Below are 13,897 nucleotides of genomic sequence, written 5' to 3'. Positions count from 1 at the left end.
AAAACCAGTGGACCCATACCACACCAGCATACTCTTTTAATTTGGCTCATACAACTGACAGAGCTTTGACTGCCATTTTCCACACGCATCATTTGCTGTCACTATAAAAATGCATTTTGTTGTAAGGCATAAAGATCAAAATTTTAACAAAAAAGGTTTGAAATAATTGACTTCACACGTGTCGATAGTAAGAAAAAATAGCTTTTTCTCGACTGTATTTTCTGTATTTAGAGAAGCGCGAACGTTCTGCTTATCAGACTACGGTTGCCTAAAAGTTCAAAACCACCTTTCCCTTTCGCGTTTCGTTAGGATCGTCCCTCTGAGCCACCGTAGCAATGATAAACATTGACAAGCAGCTGTTCCGTTAGTATTATGTTACAGAGCTCACGTGTACGATATTACTGCGTGGAGTGCATCCGAGTGTTGTAGAATAAACCTACCCGTGGCTCTAATAAAGCGATGGATCCCGTCATAAAAATCAACCCGGGTAGGTCAAGTGTTTTGCCGTTGAAATTGTTGTTAAAATCGTCGATTCGCTAAATGTGATGCTGAAAACGTAAATGTTGCTTCGGTTAGCGTTTATGTTAAACTCCAATTTTCTCTCCAGGAGGATCGAAATGGGACATTCGTCAGAAAGTTTGGGACTACATAGAAGAAAAGAATCTGGCAAACTTTCCGAGGCCCGTCCACAACAGAATCCCAAATTTCAAGGCAGGTTAAAGCAGTTTAGCTGAAGAGCTGCAGCGCAGTTCTCATTCAAATCAATGCACTGGCAGGTCAACCTCTGCCACTAGTCTCCAGTTTTTTTCCTCCCTCCTTCTCGAATTAAAAAAACAAATATACTTGAAAAAAGAAAGAGGAAAAATCTGAGCCTGTGACTGTCTGGGTTATATGTAAAGTACTGTAAGTAAATAAATAAATAACTGAAGAAAATAATAAGGGCTGTAGGGGTGAAATTCTTGCTACACTCAGGGCACCAGCACAGCTTCTGGGTGATATTCTTAAATTTTGAATCACTAATGGCTGTCTTGTCTCTGTGCATGCATACATGTCTTTTCCTGTGCACCTATTGACCAGGGTGCAGTTAAGGCATGTTACAGCCTTGCAGGCCTGCAGGAGTTCAAGTCCAGCCAGACAGTCAAAGTTAACCCAGACAGACCCCAGCAGCAGGCACGCTTTATCACCTTGGAAGTAAGTTGACTCGAGGAACCTATGATCAGATGCCTTCCTTTCTGCTGTAGGGTGCTTTTGTGGCCTGCGCCAAGGTGTTGGAACTGCAGATGTTCACCCACACATCTGAGGTGAAGGTGGATCCTGACAAACCTCTGGAGGGTGCTCGGCTGGCAGTGCTGCAGGTAGCACTGCAGTGTTGGAAAAAAAACAAAGTACCAAGAACCAGAGTGCCTCAGGCTGGATTACATGATTTTCTTTTGAATTTTTAAATGCAAGCAGAATTTTAAATGAGAAATTTTAGACTATGTTTTATTACTGTCTAGAACAGGGGTGTCAAACTCCAGTCCTCGAGGGCCGGTGTCCTGAAACTTTTAAATGTGTTCCTGCTGTAGCACACCTGAATAACTTAAGTAGGTCATTAGCAACACTCTGTAGACTTAACTGCATGCTGAGGTGGCAACCCCTGAACCTGCTCAAGTAAATTGAAGTAAAGTGTTTGGAAAAATTTAGTTCTAAAAGTACTTTTATTGCACCATGTTCATTCACTCATGAGCTGCTGTAACATGAATCAAATGGCTGAATTGCCACCTCGGCATGCAGTCAAGTTCTATGGCAGGGGTGTCGAACTCCAGGCCTCCAGGGCCGATGTCCTGGGTGTTTTAGATGCGTCCTTGATCCAACACAGCTGATTTAAATGGCTAAATGAGCTCCTCAACATGTCCTCAGGTTCTCCAGAGGCCTGGTAATGAACTAATCATTTGATTCAGGTGTGTTGACCCAGGTTGAGATTTAAAACCTGCAGGACACCGGCCCTCGAGACCTGGAGTTTGACACCCCTGTTCTATGGAGTCTTGCTAATGACCTACTTATGTTATTCAGGTGTGCTGCAGCAGGGACACATGGAAAAGTTTCAGGACACCGGCCCTCAAGAACTGGAGTTTGCACCTGTGGTCAAGAATTTGCTACATAAGATTGTTTAAGTTATTGTATAATATCCTGTAGGTTCTTTGTAAAGTCACATTTCAGCCACATCAGTGTTTTGCATCAGTTAAATTTAAATGTTTTTGTTTTTTTGTAATTTTTGCCATCACTCCACTGATTTTATTCAGCTCAGTTTTAATTTCTAGTCCTATTAAATAACTCAGGATCTTTTTTTTTTTTAAATTTTTTTTTTTTTTTTTTTTTAACATTTTACTGAAATAATTTTTGCAGGCACGGAAAACTTTGTTGGTCCCAACTCCTCGTCTTCGTACAGGCCTTTTCAATAGGATTACTCCACCTGAAGGGGCTAGCAAAGAACAACTACGCATATGTTCTTCCTCTCAGGTATAAATGTACTAATGTTTGCTCTTATTTGTCAGCATTGTCATTCCTTTTTAAATTCCCAATAATGATAATTAGATTTCTTTCTTCTTTCTTCTGAAACCTCCAAACCATCTCCAGGGTGTGAAAGACTTCAGTGTACCTGTTGGCCTGGATGCAAAAATTAAAATTGACCTGATGGTGGTTGGTTCTGTGGCGGTGTCGGAGAAAGGTGACTTATACACCATGTCACGATACTATTTCAGTTTCATATTGGTAACCTAAATGATTTATGATTGTGGGAGAGCAACAGAGTAGTGAATTCAAGACCAAGTTTACCATACATGCACTAAAATATATAAAATCTAAAGAAAATGCAGTCCTTAAATAGTAGTTAGAACCACGTGTGCAATTTACTGTCTATTATTGCAGAATAGACAATATTTTTTCAGTTCAAAGCCTGTTTCTTTATTTTCATATATACAATAGTAACACTGTTGGATACTTACATTAAACGTGGCCAAAGTTTCAGCCAATGAGTTTAGGGTGTATATATAAGCCAGCTGAAAGGTGGCTTAAAGGAGACGAGTGAAAATGGTGTCACAAAGATTATGAACTGAGAGACTGCAGCAAGGTTAGTTTAGTCAACTGTACTGCAGTCCAAGAGGAAAACTATGCTGAAAATGAGCTCAATAGGTCTCCTTGAACCTCTAAAGATGGAAAAGGCAGCATGTGCTGCAAAACCTGCTTTTTCAAGCATGAATTTACAATTATTTGCTGAGTAATGAACAACATAGTCTGTTATTATATAGCGATTCTCCTAAATCACTACTTGGGTGATTATAAATTGTTTTATGCAAGGCTTGTTTACTACACAGTGGAAAATGATGAGAGGCTGTGCTGACTGAAAGCAGAATGGAACAAAGGTATTGTGATTGCTGCACGTGTCTAAGCCTATTGAGGCACTTCTCTGCCAGCATAGAGGAAAAAGAGCAGAAATAAGATTGAGGCAGATGTACGTAATCAGATCCCTTCTGCTTATTGTGGCTTCTCCTGTGTTCTTCCCGCCATGTAAATTGTCTGCTAACCGCACTCCATGGTGATCCTCATTTCTAAAATGCCCAAGATAACTCATGCAGTACTGCAGCGAAACACATGTTTTACTGTAAGGCAGTATAAAGGAGTTTACAAATCTCCAAAAGGATTTTGTAAACTGCACAGTATACATTTTTAAATTAAGTTTCCCTCTCTGCCTTCCGCTGTAGGCTTTCGGATTGGAAAAGGAGAAGGCTTTGCTGACTTGGAGTATGGAATGATGGCTTCAATGGGTGCTGTGAATGAGTCTACTGTGGTGGTTACTGTTGTCCATGACTGCCAGGTTGGTTTGCGTATTCAGTTTGATCTCACTGAGCAGTTCAAATGTTTTATGGATCTTGTTTTGCAATAAGCAGCTTGTCCCTTTTTACAAAGCTAAAGAACACGTTAGAACACGATGTGCAGCTCGAACTGACATGAACAGACGTAGTTTAGAGTTTTTTTTCCTCCCACTTGTTGTTTCAGCATTAGTAATTTGAATACTTGAGGAATAACTGTGCTTTCAGGTGATGGACATTCCAGAAGATCTAATGGGAAGTCATGACCTAACAGTAGACTACATCCTCACACCGACCAGAGTTATTAAAACAGATTGCCAGTTGCCTAAGCCATGTGGAATCATCTGGAATAAGGTAACCTGATTGTGCTTGTTTTTGCTTTGTGTAAAACATAGTAGTTATTTCATAGTCAACTTGATTTTGAGAGTCAAGGCTGGCCTGACCTGATACATGTCATTCCTCGTCTCTCCCCTCAAATCTTTCTGATGGATTTATCTAGAAGAGGGGCATACAAAAAAGCATTCAGTAAAGCATAGCTGAAAGTAACTGATTTTAACATTGGAAAAATTATGACGTTAATGCCTTTATCTATGAAAGACTTAACATCTGTGATTAATGCTTCGCTCTTAGTATGTGGATTTCCATTACTGAAAAATAATGTTATTGGAAAAATCCTGCACCTTTTAAAAAATGTTTTTCAGTCAATAATCTGATAATATGGATGTTCCAGTAAGATTACTTGCTCTGAAAGTATGTTTTTCATGAATGTTTGATCAGGTCTCCACCCCTGTTGTCATTCAACATAATGAAACCGGCATTTAGAGGGAGAATAAATGCCCAACACTAAATTTAAAAAACAACTAAAGTTTTTGTGTTCAGCAAGTATACATTAGCTTGTACTAATCTCTTCTACAATTTAGGACAAGACAAGATATGACAATAGCACACATGAGTCTTTATAATTACCTCATGGGATCAAATATTGACATAGAGTTTATAGGAAAATGCTCTGCTTTGGTTACATGACAAAAATGTTGCGTTTCCTTAGTAACACTGCCCTCTAATGGACTCATAGAAAACCTACAGCTCACTGGAGGACGGTCTATCCAGCATTGTTTATTCTTCTGAGTGCACTTACTGTAATAATGCCATTTTGCCCAAAAAAAAAATTCCAGTTATTTTCTTTTTTATTTCTTAGAAATAAAAAAATAGTTTTAGTTTTTATGGATGGTGTGTACAGTGCACACTTATGTAAAATTGTTTACTTTAAAAAAACAAACACAGTTAATTAGTTTGTTTTATCTTGGGAATTTTACTGATATATTTATAGTGCTTTTCCAGTCTTATTTACCACTCATTTCACATCATCGTCTGTATTTAAATCAGCCTGGACCATAAACAGCTTCTGATTTACTGACAGTGGCATAAAGATGAAATGTGTTTTTCCTCTTGATAATTTATCTTTAATTAGACATAGGTAAAGGTTATTTTTCTTATGTGGTAAGTTTGTGTGTAACCTCTGGGTTCCTTACAACATGCATATAAGTAAACAGGACCCAGTGACTTCATAGACAGGAAGGCCGTGTCTGATCATCAAAGGCTTCTCTGCCCAGCCACCTTGGCTCTGCAGGGGCAGGGGAATGGCGGGTCAAACAGGCCAGTGTAAAAACAATAGGTCCGTATATCCTTTACAGGACTGGTCAGCATCAAAGTCTGCCAAGACACTTGAAGACCCAACAAATCAAGATAGCAGTCTTTATTTTTAACTGCTTGGGAAGTGAAATATCCTGCTGGTATTAAGATGGTTTTTAAGCATGGGCTGTGAGGAGCTATCAGCTTTTTCTTTATTATGAGTAGGTGCATTGCATCGGCCCTGAGCTGGTCTGTTTGTATGCTGTGTGAGACGCATTTTTACGTTTCAGCATTACTGAGTCTGTCCAGTTTTGTCTTCAGCTGGACACAGAAAAGCTGCAAAAGATCCCCATCCTGAAGAAGCTGCGTGCTCTTGAAGAACAAGCTGGAAAGGATGTAACACTGGGGGCAGCGCCTGTTGCGGCAGAAGCTGGTCTGCACGCCAGTCAACCCAAAAGGCAAACCAGGCGGAGGCTGAGGCCAAACACACAGCAGGATGCTGAGGGAGAATCCAGCCAGGACTCTAGACTGGAAAAAAGAATAGCGGGAGAACCAAAAGCCAGACAGCATCTGACTAGAATGAATAAAGAAAGCAGAGGAGACGGCAAGGCAGGTAACGAGCAAGAAATTGGCAAGACAATAAAGGGAAAAAGTAGAGGGAACACAAAGGAGCAGGTCCCAGAAGAGGGTGGAAATGAAGTCAAATCTCAGCGTAAGCTCCATCTGAGTGTGACCACAGTTTATCTGGGAGGAATCCCTGCTGGGCTGCGTGTTAGTGAGCTGAAAACTGCCCTCCGAGAGAGGGAGGCCACTCCACTGAGACTCACCTGGCAGGGAGCTCAGCACAGGGCCTTCCTGGATTACAGTGACCCCCACGCTGCAGATCAGGCCCTGGAGGCTCTGCAGGGGCTCGCTCTCAATGGTCACAGTCTGCAGGCTGAACTGGCCAAGAGCCAGCGAGGAGGCAGGAAATCTGGACAATCCAGTAGAAGACCAAAACCAGCAGCGGCTCCGAAGTCTGAAGTATCAGCACCAGATGCTAAGAGTGATGCCACAGAAAAAACTGAGCAGTAAAAGCAGTAAGAAATATACCTAATGTAATGCTTAAGTTGTTTACAGTTTTGGACAACTGCAAACACCATAAAAGGAGTTGATTTTTTTTTTTTTTTTTGCTTTAAAAAAAATATGAACAAAAATGTGATTTATTAGAAGAGAACACATTTGAACCTAGCAGGCTTGACTAAATATTAACAACACCTGAAACTATGAGAGTAGTGAACCTTGTGCTGATTTGAATCTAGACAAATTCTGTAACGACTAAGATTTTGCTATACGCTCTGTTAAGTGGGCTACAGGAGCTTTTTTTCTTTAAATTTGTCCCAGTCGTTTTCTCTTCAAAGTGCCTTTATCAGAGATTCTTAGAAGCACAACACTCATTTTCTCTTTCAGTCTACAAACTGCATGCAGTGCTTTTGCTACCATACAATAATTAAAAATAAAATAAAAAAAGGCTAGTGCTTTTTTTTTTTTTTTTTTTCCCTCAAAACTAGCTGTCAGTATTGTCACATCCATGATGTTGCCAGACCTGTTTGTCTGCATCCTACTTGTTTAAAAATGGGTTAGTTTTGTTCAAAATGGCACCTGCGTGTGGCAAGTCACAACATTTGATCATTTGAGTCACAAAGCTAGGAGTAAAATATAACATTTCATCATCTAACAATAGTCTAGCCACACAGGCTTCAACCTTTGACCATTTTTGTCTTTCTCATTGTCCAGATTTACAGAACTTGTGAACAGACTCCAAGTGTTTATGCTACTTTAATGAGACTACAGAAATGTAAAGAGTTTACAAATAACCGTGACTTAGTTATGATTTTCTTGACTTAATTGATTCTTGTACATAACACGGGATTATAGGATAGTCTCTACTACTGTATGATTTTCTTTTTTCTTTTTTTTTTTAACCATGAAAATCTGAAACAGGCAGATTACAACAATAAACAGGGGAAGAGCTAAAGACCTCTATTGCTGCTGTTCTGTTTTTTTGTTTGTTTTTTAGCTAGCGTTCATTTTTAGTTATATTTGCACCAATGTAGTGACTAAATACAAATGTATTCATTGTATTTGGTGTGGTTGGGCCAGTGAGAGAGTGATGCTGCCCTCAATATTAGATAAACTTGCTTCACATGACTTTACTTCATTCTTCGCTAAAGCGTTTGACTGTACCTGTTAACACTGAGTGTCTTTTTATGAAAAACAAACAAAAAAGAAAATTGATGGATTATAAATGTTCACAAGGTTTTGCAGAATTTAGAGATCCGACTCTGAAGTTCCACACCACCTCAAACCATCGTTCTCATGAAGAGGCAGAACTATGTTGTTAGTGGTTAAATATGATATTTCAGGCCCGTTATTGGATTTTCACAAAACTTGATGTGTTTCACCCAGTTGTAACATATAAAATGCCAGCTTGTAAACTTTAAATAGTTTTAAGCTGTTAACAAAACTTAAAGAAAACGTTAAAAGATTAATTCATTTTTGCAGAGTGACGTTTTTCTTATTCTCTGTTTGGAAAATGTGTCTGTTAACATTACCTTCAAACTTCTGTAAACCCGAGTGCTAGATAACTTGCCCGATGACACTATTTTTTTTTTTTTTCTGTTTACACCTGTCTCTGTAGCTGCACTGCCATTACCTAAGACATTAACCCATAGATGTCCTGTTTGCACTAAAGTCTTGGCAGGATTGGGACACAAGCAGTGTGTCTGTCTGCATAGTACCAGGCCTCTGGCTTTTTATGGAGCTGTCATCCAGGCCTGGCCAGGGAACAGCTGTGGAACGCCATCTCTCCCTCAGCCCTCCAGAGCACTGAACCTTGGCAAATGTCATCAGTTTGTTAATGCTCTGTTCCACTGCTGTTAAGCCTGCTTACCCCCGTGCTCAATGGCATGCTCGTTTTACTGGGGTTCAGTCAGTGGTCATGTGGTGAGATTGCAAAGCATATCACCGTGGAGAATGTTACATCCCCTTGTAAAGATGTAGTTGTACACACAAACATCAGCAAACATGACTTAACCATCAAGATTAAAGAAGATAACAAAAGGCCTCAAACCGCAGTTGGTTTACTTAATCTAAATCAAAAGCATGAGCATCGGATTAATCTGCACTGACTGTGTTGATGCACTTAATAGATTGTACCCACCATACTCTTACATTAGGAACAACTTTTTAAACGCCATAAATGTTGCTTGAAACTTGAAGCAATTTAAAATAAGAAACGACATCCAGATTTTTTTTTTTTTTTTTTTTTTTTTTTTTAATAATTTGCGGTCATTCAGATGAAAAAATTGCCAAATTGGTTTTAAGTCACACAGACATGCGTGTTTGTGAATGTCGAAAAACAACAGTTATAATTAATGGATCAGAAATCTGATAAAGAAAAAAAACGTGTCCCTTATAATAATTTGCATCTGTAAAATTAAAATATTTTGACTCTGAGATAAGACAACCAGGATTTTACACAGTACAATACACGTTGTGCGTATTATTTATGAGTACTTTTAACTGCTTATTATTTTTGTGTCTTTGCAGTATCATGATTGGTATATATATTTTATGTAACAAAAACAACTCATTTTAGATGAGAAATAAAGATGTTCTTCTTTATGAAAAATCGGCCCTACTTCTTTGTTTTTAATTTTCCTAGGCCAATTTTCTGTTGTACAATTACGCATTTTGCGGAACACTGTAAAACTAATTATTACAAAGTTATGCTGCTTAAATTAGATCAGCGCAATTTATTGTATTTCCGCCATGGCAAGAAATGTTCTTTGGACAAATGCGTCTGAGGAAAACAATTGCCTCACTGCCAAAGCAACGGGACTGCTGCAGGTTTTCACCCTGTAACCAGACGCGTGTGAGATCTCTGCCTCGGATTTGTTACGCCTTAACTTCTGCACACTCTCAACAGATCGAAGACATGTTACGATTAACCTTTCAAACCAGTGACTGTTAATGTTCACCAGTCGACCAATGGATTGGGAAAAGTTTAGTTTCTTCTAATAATTCTAATTTTCAAAGTTGGACATCAACTGTAGGTGAAAACAACAGACTGCTGCAGTAATTGCTTAAAATAGAAGACCTAACTGCACCACAGTGACAACTGTCTGTAGTACCGAGGGTACCGGTTGTGCTTTAAACCCCATATAAACGAACCATCGCTTTACATTAAAGTATTGCAATAATATACATTTACACGAGAAGGCTGCTGAATAATTGGACACACACACAAAAAAAGCTTCCCATCTTTAAATAAGCTAATTTGGGGTTAATTATGCAATAAGGATCACTGTCTTTGCATCTGTTTACAAGGCATGTTTGCTTGCAGGACCATCGCCCCCGAAAATTGTCTGTGTGCGATAAAATCGAAATGTATCTCGTTTGGTGGAATTGCCGGCTTAAAGAGCCGAAAAGATATTTTATTTCTTAATGCTTTGTTGTAATATAGTCTAAAGACAAACCCTCGCTGATGGACCCTTTGCTAGACTCCCCCCCGCCCCCCCATCCCCTTCTTCTACCAATGTGTATACAATGCTGAAAGTAATGGTCTACATACATCTGACACAAAAGACATAACAGTGTTTACAATATATCCTCAATTTTTCATTTTAAAACAAATAATAAGCGTTCTGACAAATATTGCCAATAAAGCATATAACTCCTTGGCCAGTTCGCCTGAAATTAAAATATAGGCCTACAGAATAAATAAAAAAAAAAGTTGCGCTTATAGGTTATTCAAAAAGTGCCGTCATTGTTTTTACACAGTATACAGTATATGGACTTACATTATACAGGCTATGTAACGTCCATAATTGTTCATCTCAGAATCTAACATTTGTATGCAAGTCCAAAAAAAATGAAAGAAAAGAAAAAAAAGGTAAAAACATGAGACGGGGAAATGTGTGCATTTTTTTTCTTTTTTTTTCTTTTTTTTTTAAACATTGACCTACTTTAACAAGATGAATACACAAGAACAAAAGTGTGAAGTGGTAGTCATCCGCTCTGCAGGACTAAGTACCAAACAACAGCAGGGTGTCTTACGCCCACGCTTTACCCCGCTGGTCGATGTTGATGAAGATGGCATAAAAGAGTTTGTTTTTAATTATTATTATATATTATTATGTGGTTGCTTTCTAATTGGCCTGTCTCCGTGTCTCTGTCGCTGTGTGTAACAGCACAGAGAAGTAGTCCGATCTACTTGAAGCAGTGAGCACTCTCCAGGACTGGGTCATGCCTCTCAGTGGTAGTTTACTCATTCGTTGTTCATTTCAGTCCGTTTTGCTTCATGGCTCAAGTCTGTGACACCATCTTCTAGTCTCTAGACTGTCCGCGGAGGACATCACATCACGCAGGGCTTAATGTCCTGGTAGGAGACCTGTTGGTGGTGATAGTAGGAGCCGCTGCTCGGTGAGTGCATGGCTGAGGAAGTCATGGCGTTGAACGAGAAGACGAACTCCTTTCGGTCACACATGCTGGGAGACTGGGAATGGTACCGAGGAATACCTGCAAAAAAGCATTTAAAACATGAATGGAAATGCTACTAATAATAATAGTTTTAAAGGGTCACTTTTAAATGTAATGTACTTGAAGGCTAGTAACCTATGTTACCTTATGTTCCCCCAGTTAAGAAAAATGTTGTTTATAGTTCTGAAATAAAAAGTTATTTAAATGCTTACAAGTTATTTGCAACACGATTTGATTGGTAATCTTGCTGATACTAGACTAATTATCCAGTTCTACAGACCTTCGCTATGCGTTCTGGAAACCCTAATAATAAAACTGTTATATGTGATAATAATAATGATAATAATGATAATGATGATGATAATAATAATAATAATAATAATAATAATATGCTCTATATCTACCATATTTTACCGCAAAAAGATTGCTGTATGTGTAGGTACTTTATAGTCTGTGTAAGAAAGAAGTTTATATTTGTAAATTGAGCTTCACTCTATTATACTAACTGAAATGCATGCATTCCTCTTAGGGCCAAAGTCCATTTAGTGAGCACGATAAAGATTGTCAAAAGGGGAGGCGGGCTTGCAGGGCTAATTGACAGTGGCCCCTTTGCACGCCAGTCCCGGAGGACCGAGAGCCTCGAGGCAAGGCAGGCTGGACCTAACCGCGCTTGTTTTTTTTTGTTTTTTTGTCCACAGATTGGCGTGACTCTAAACTCTCCCGGTAGACTCTTTCAACCATCTCCTGATTTATTATTTTTTTAATACCACACGTTCAGGAGGTTTGAACCCATCTGGTCTTCTGTCTGGGTTTTATTTTAATAAACCTGATTTATTATGTTTAATGATTCGCAAAATACTGGAACTTTATTTACGAAAAAAAGTGGTTAAGTTGTGTTGTATCATTTCCTTAATAGCCTTAATTCCAATCCCTCAATTATGCACAGCAGAGATAAGCCTTATGTTTACTGACTGCAGAATAAATCCGGCGCATTTCAGTGTGATGCTCTTCAGAATTACTCAACATTTCCACTAGGCCCGAGTTTGGTGCATGATATGTGAAATAAAATTCTGTAAACCACAGACATATGTGGACAGTATATTATCGCTGTCTCTATCCTCTAATAACCAAAGCGTCTTAATTTGAATAAAATCTTTGTTTCGTTTATCTTTGTCATAGCTCGCAAATGTTCTTTATACCATCAGGCCCGGCTTTTCTGAACCTTTTGCGCTTTTTTTTTAAATTAGAAAATTAAATATATATACATATATATATATAAACTTACCTTGTAAATCTGTGGTGCTGTGGCCATTCTGGTGCAGGTATGGTTGGTCTAGTGAATGTGTGGGCAAACTTGGCTGCAGTGGGTTCGCTCCTGGATTACAGGGGGACAGAGGCTGCTGCTTGATGTAGGAAGCCCCGTTATTCAATGAGGCCGAAGGGGCTGGAGCCCACGCAGAGGCTGAACTCGAGTATACGGGATGAGGCTCCATGACTCCTCCGCTGGTGAGCAGAGGGGAGGCGGAATTGTCGTGGTGGGGATAATCACTCCCAGTGGATCCTGTACAACTTCCCATGTAGGAATGTCCACTGTTGGTCGACAAGTGTGACATGGAGTGTCCGGACAGACCCATCCCTTCCATGTTACCTGCCAAGTGTCCATTCATCATCCCAATCCCACTGTCCAGAGACAAACTGTTGGGCGGACAGGATAGGCCCCCGCCGCTCCCTTGGAAGTTGTAAGACTCGGGGATGTGGTTGAATCCCAGGCCGTTCATCATGCTGTACATGGGCTTCAGCGCCTGGCACTTGCGCCTAAAACCCCTGGGTCTCCTTCTGAAGGAGCCTTCCTCGAACATAAACTCACTAGCCGGGTCAATAGTCCAGTAGTGTCCTTTCCCCGGTCGACCGAGGCCTTTGGGCAACTTAATGAAGCACTCGTTCAGGGACAAGTTGTGACGCACGGAGTTCTTCCATCCTTGGTACGAGCCCCGAAAAAACGGGAAGCGGCTCTGTAGAAACTGATATATTTCACTGAGGGTCAGGCGTTTTGTTGGAGAGCTCTGAATAGCCATAACTATTAAAGCTATGTAGGAATAAGGTGGTTTCTCTGGTCGTCGGATCCCTGCGTTTGTCTTTTTGGTTTTCGTAGTGGAGGAGGCAGTTTCCATCACCACCGTTTGTCCGTGTGGCTTCTCCGGAGCAGACATCGGGCTGCTCTGGGCAGGAGTCTGTGCTGGGGGCTGCTGAACCTCTGCCGTCATTAGTTAAATTTAATCTTCGAGACGGAAAACAAAAACAGAATTGCTTTTCCACCTATAAAAAAATAGTAAGTTAGGTACTAAATTGGTGTCATAAAGAAAAAAATCTAATAATGATAGTGGCGATAGAGGCAAAGGCGCGATTATCTTCTTAGCTGTTGCTTTTGATTCAGTCCTGCAGCAGTCTGAAGCCGGACCGCCTTGTACGCAGTGCCCGAAATGGGATAAAGAGAAGAACAGGAGCCGCTTTCCACTTCAGTTGGTGTGTTGTCGTGCGTCCGAGGAGCTCACTTTTTACTTATCTGTTGCCATCGGCGCATTGGAAGCTGTATGTCTTGGTCATCCTAATGTTGAGACCCGCCCAGTTCCCCGATTGCCCTCCTACTCAAGTGGTGGGCTGTAAGCTTGCACATCTGTGTGCGTTCACTTTTCAGTGAAATCTTTCTTTTCCCTCCGTCCTTACATAGAAATAGAGAATATATCTCACATATAACATTTAATTTCAAGGACCCATACGCTAACACATCCCTCAGAGCACAAATAAATTCAAATGCCCGTTAATGATTTGCATAAGCTTATACTATTTAAGTGAATGCATTAGATTCAGCATTCGGATACAGATTTTGGTTTTGC

General features: G+C 39.9%; 2 protein-coding genes across 6 annotated transcripts; one reads left to right on the top strand and one right to left on the bottom strand.

The window, feature by feature from the left end:
• The first annotated feature begins 316 nt into the window (after window positions 1–316).
• Window positions 317–7,505, top strand: mthfsd (methenyltetrahydrofolate synthetase domain containing). 5 transcript variants are annotated; one of them, XM_084932458.1, is made up of 9 exons: window positions 317–487; window positions 608–711; window positions 1,078–1,191; window positions 1,242–1,355; window positions 2,386–2,499; window positions 2,617–2,707; window positions 3,741–3,853; window positions 4,077–4,202; window positions 5,802–7,505. In XM_084932458.1, exons 1-9 carry the CDS (start codon window positions 460–462, stop codon window positions 6,552–6,554), a joined length of 1,557 nt encoding a protein of 518 aa, XP_084788584.1. In that variant the 5' UTR covers window positions 317–459; the 3' UTR covers window positions 6,555–7,505. The 5 variants fall into 5 exon arrangements, with proteins under 5 accessions (XP_084788584.1, XP_084788568.1, XP_084788572.1 ...); XM_084932442.1 differs by lacking the exon at window positions 1,078–1,191; XM_084932446.1 differs by lacking the exon at window positions 1,242–1,355.
• Window positions 7,506–10,049: 2,544 nt separating this feature from the next.
• Window positions 10,050–13,573, bottom strand: foxf1 (forkhead box F1). Its single transcript, XM_084932436.1, has 2 exons — window positions 12,289–13,573; window positions 10,050–11,042 (listed from the first exon to the last, which is right to left on the bottom strand). Exons 1-2 carry the CDS (start codon window positions 13,265–13,267, stop codon window positions 10,879–10,881), a joined length of 1,143 nt encoding a protein of 380 aa, XP_084788562.1. The 5' UTR covers window positions 13,268–13,573; the 3' UTR covers window positions 10,050–10,878.
• Between the last annotated feature and the right edge of the window lie 324 nt (window positions 13,574–13,897).

This window comes from Perissodus microlepis, chromosome 1 (genome assembly GCF_051167445.1).
Source record: "Perissodus microlepis isolate ML-2025 ecotype Zambia chromosome 1, ASM5116744v1, whole genome shotgun sequence".
NCBI lineage: Eukaryota > Metazoa > Chordata > Actinopteri > Cichliformes > Cichlidae > Perissodus > Perissodus microlepis.
Note: the sequence above shows the minus strand (reverse complement) of the source record. Positions and strands in the feature narration are given on the sequence as shown.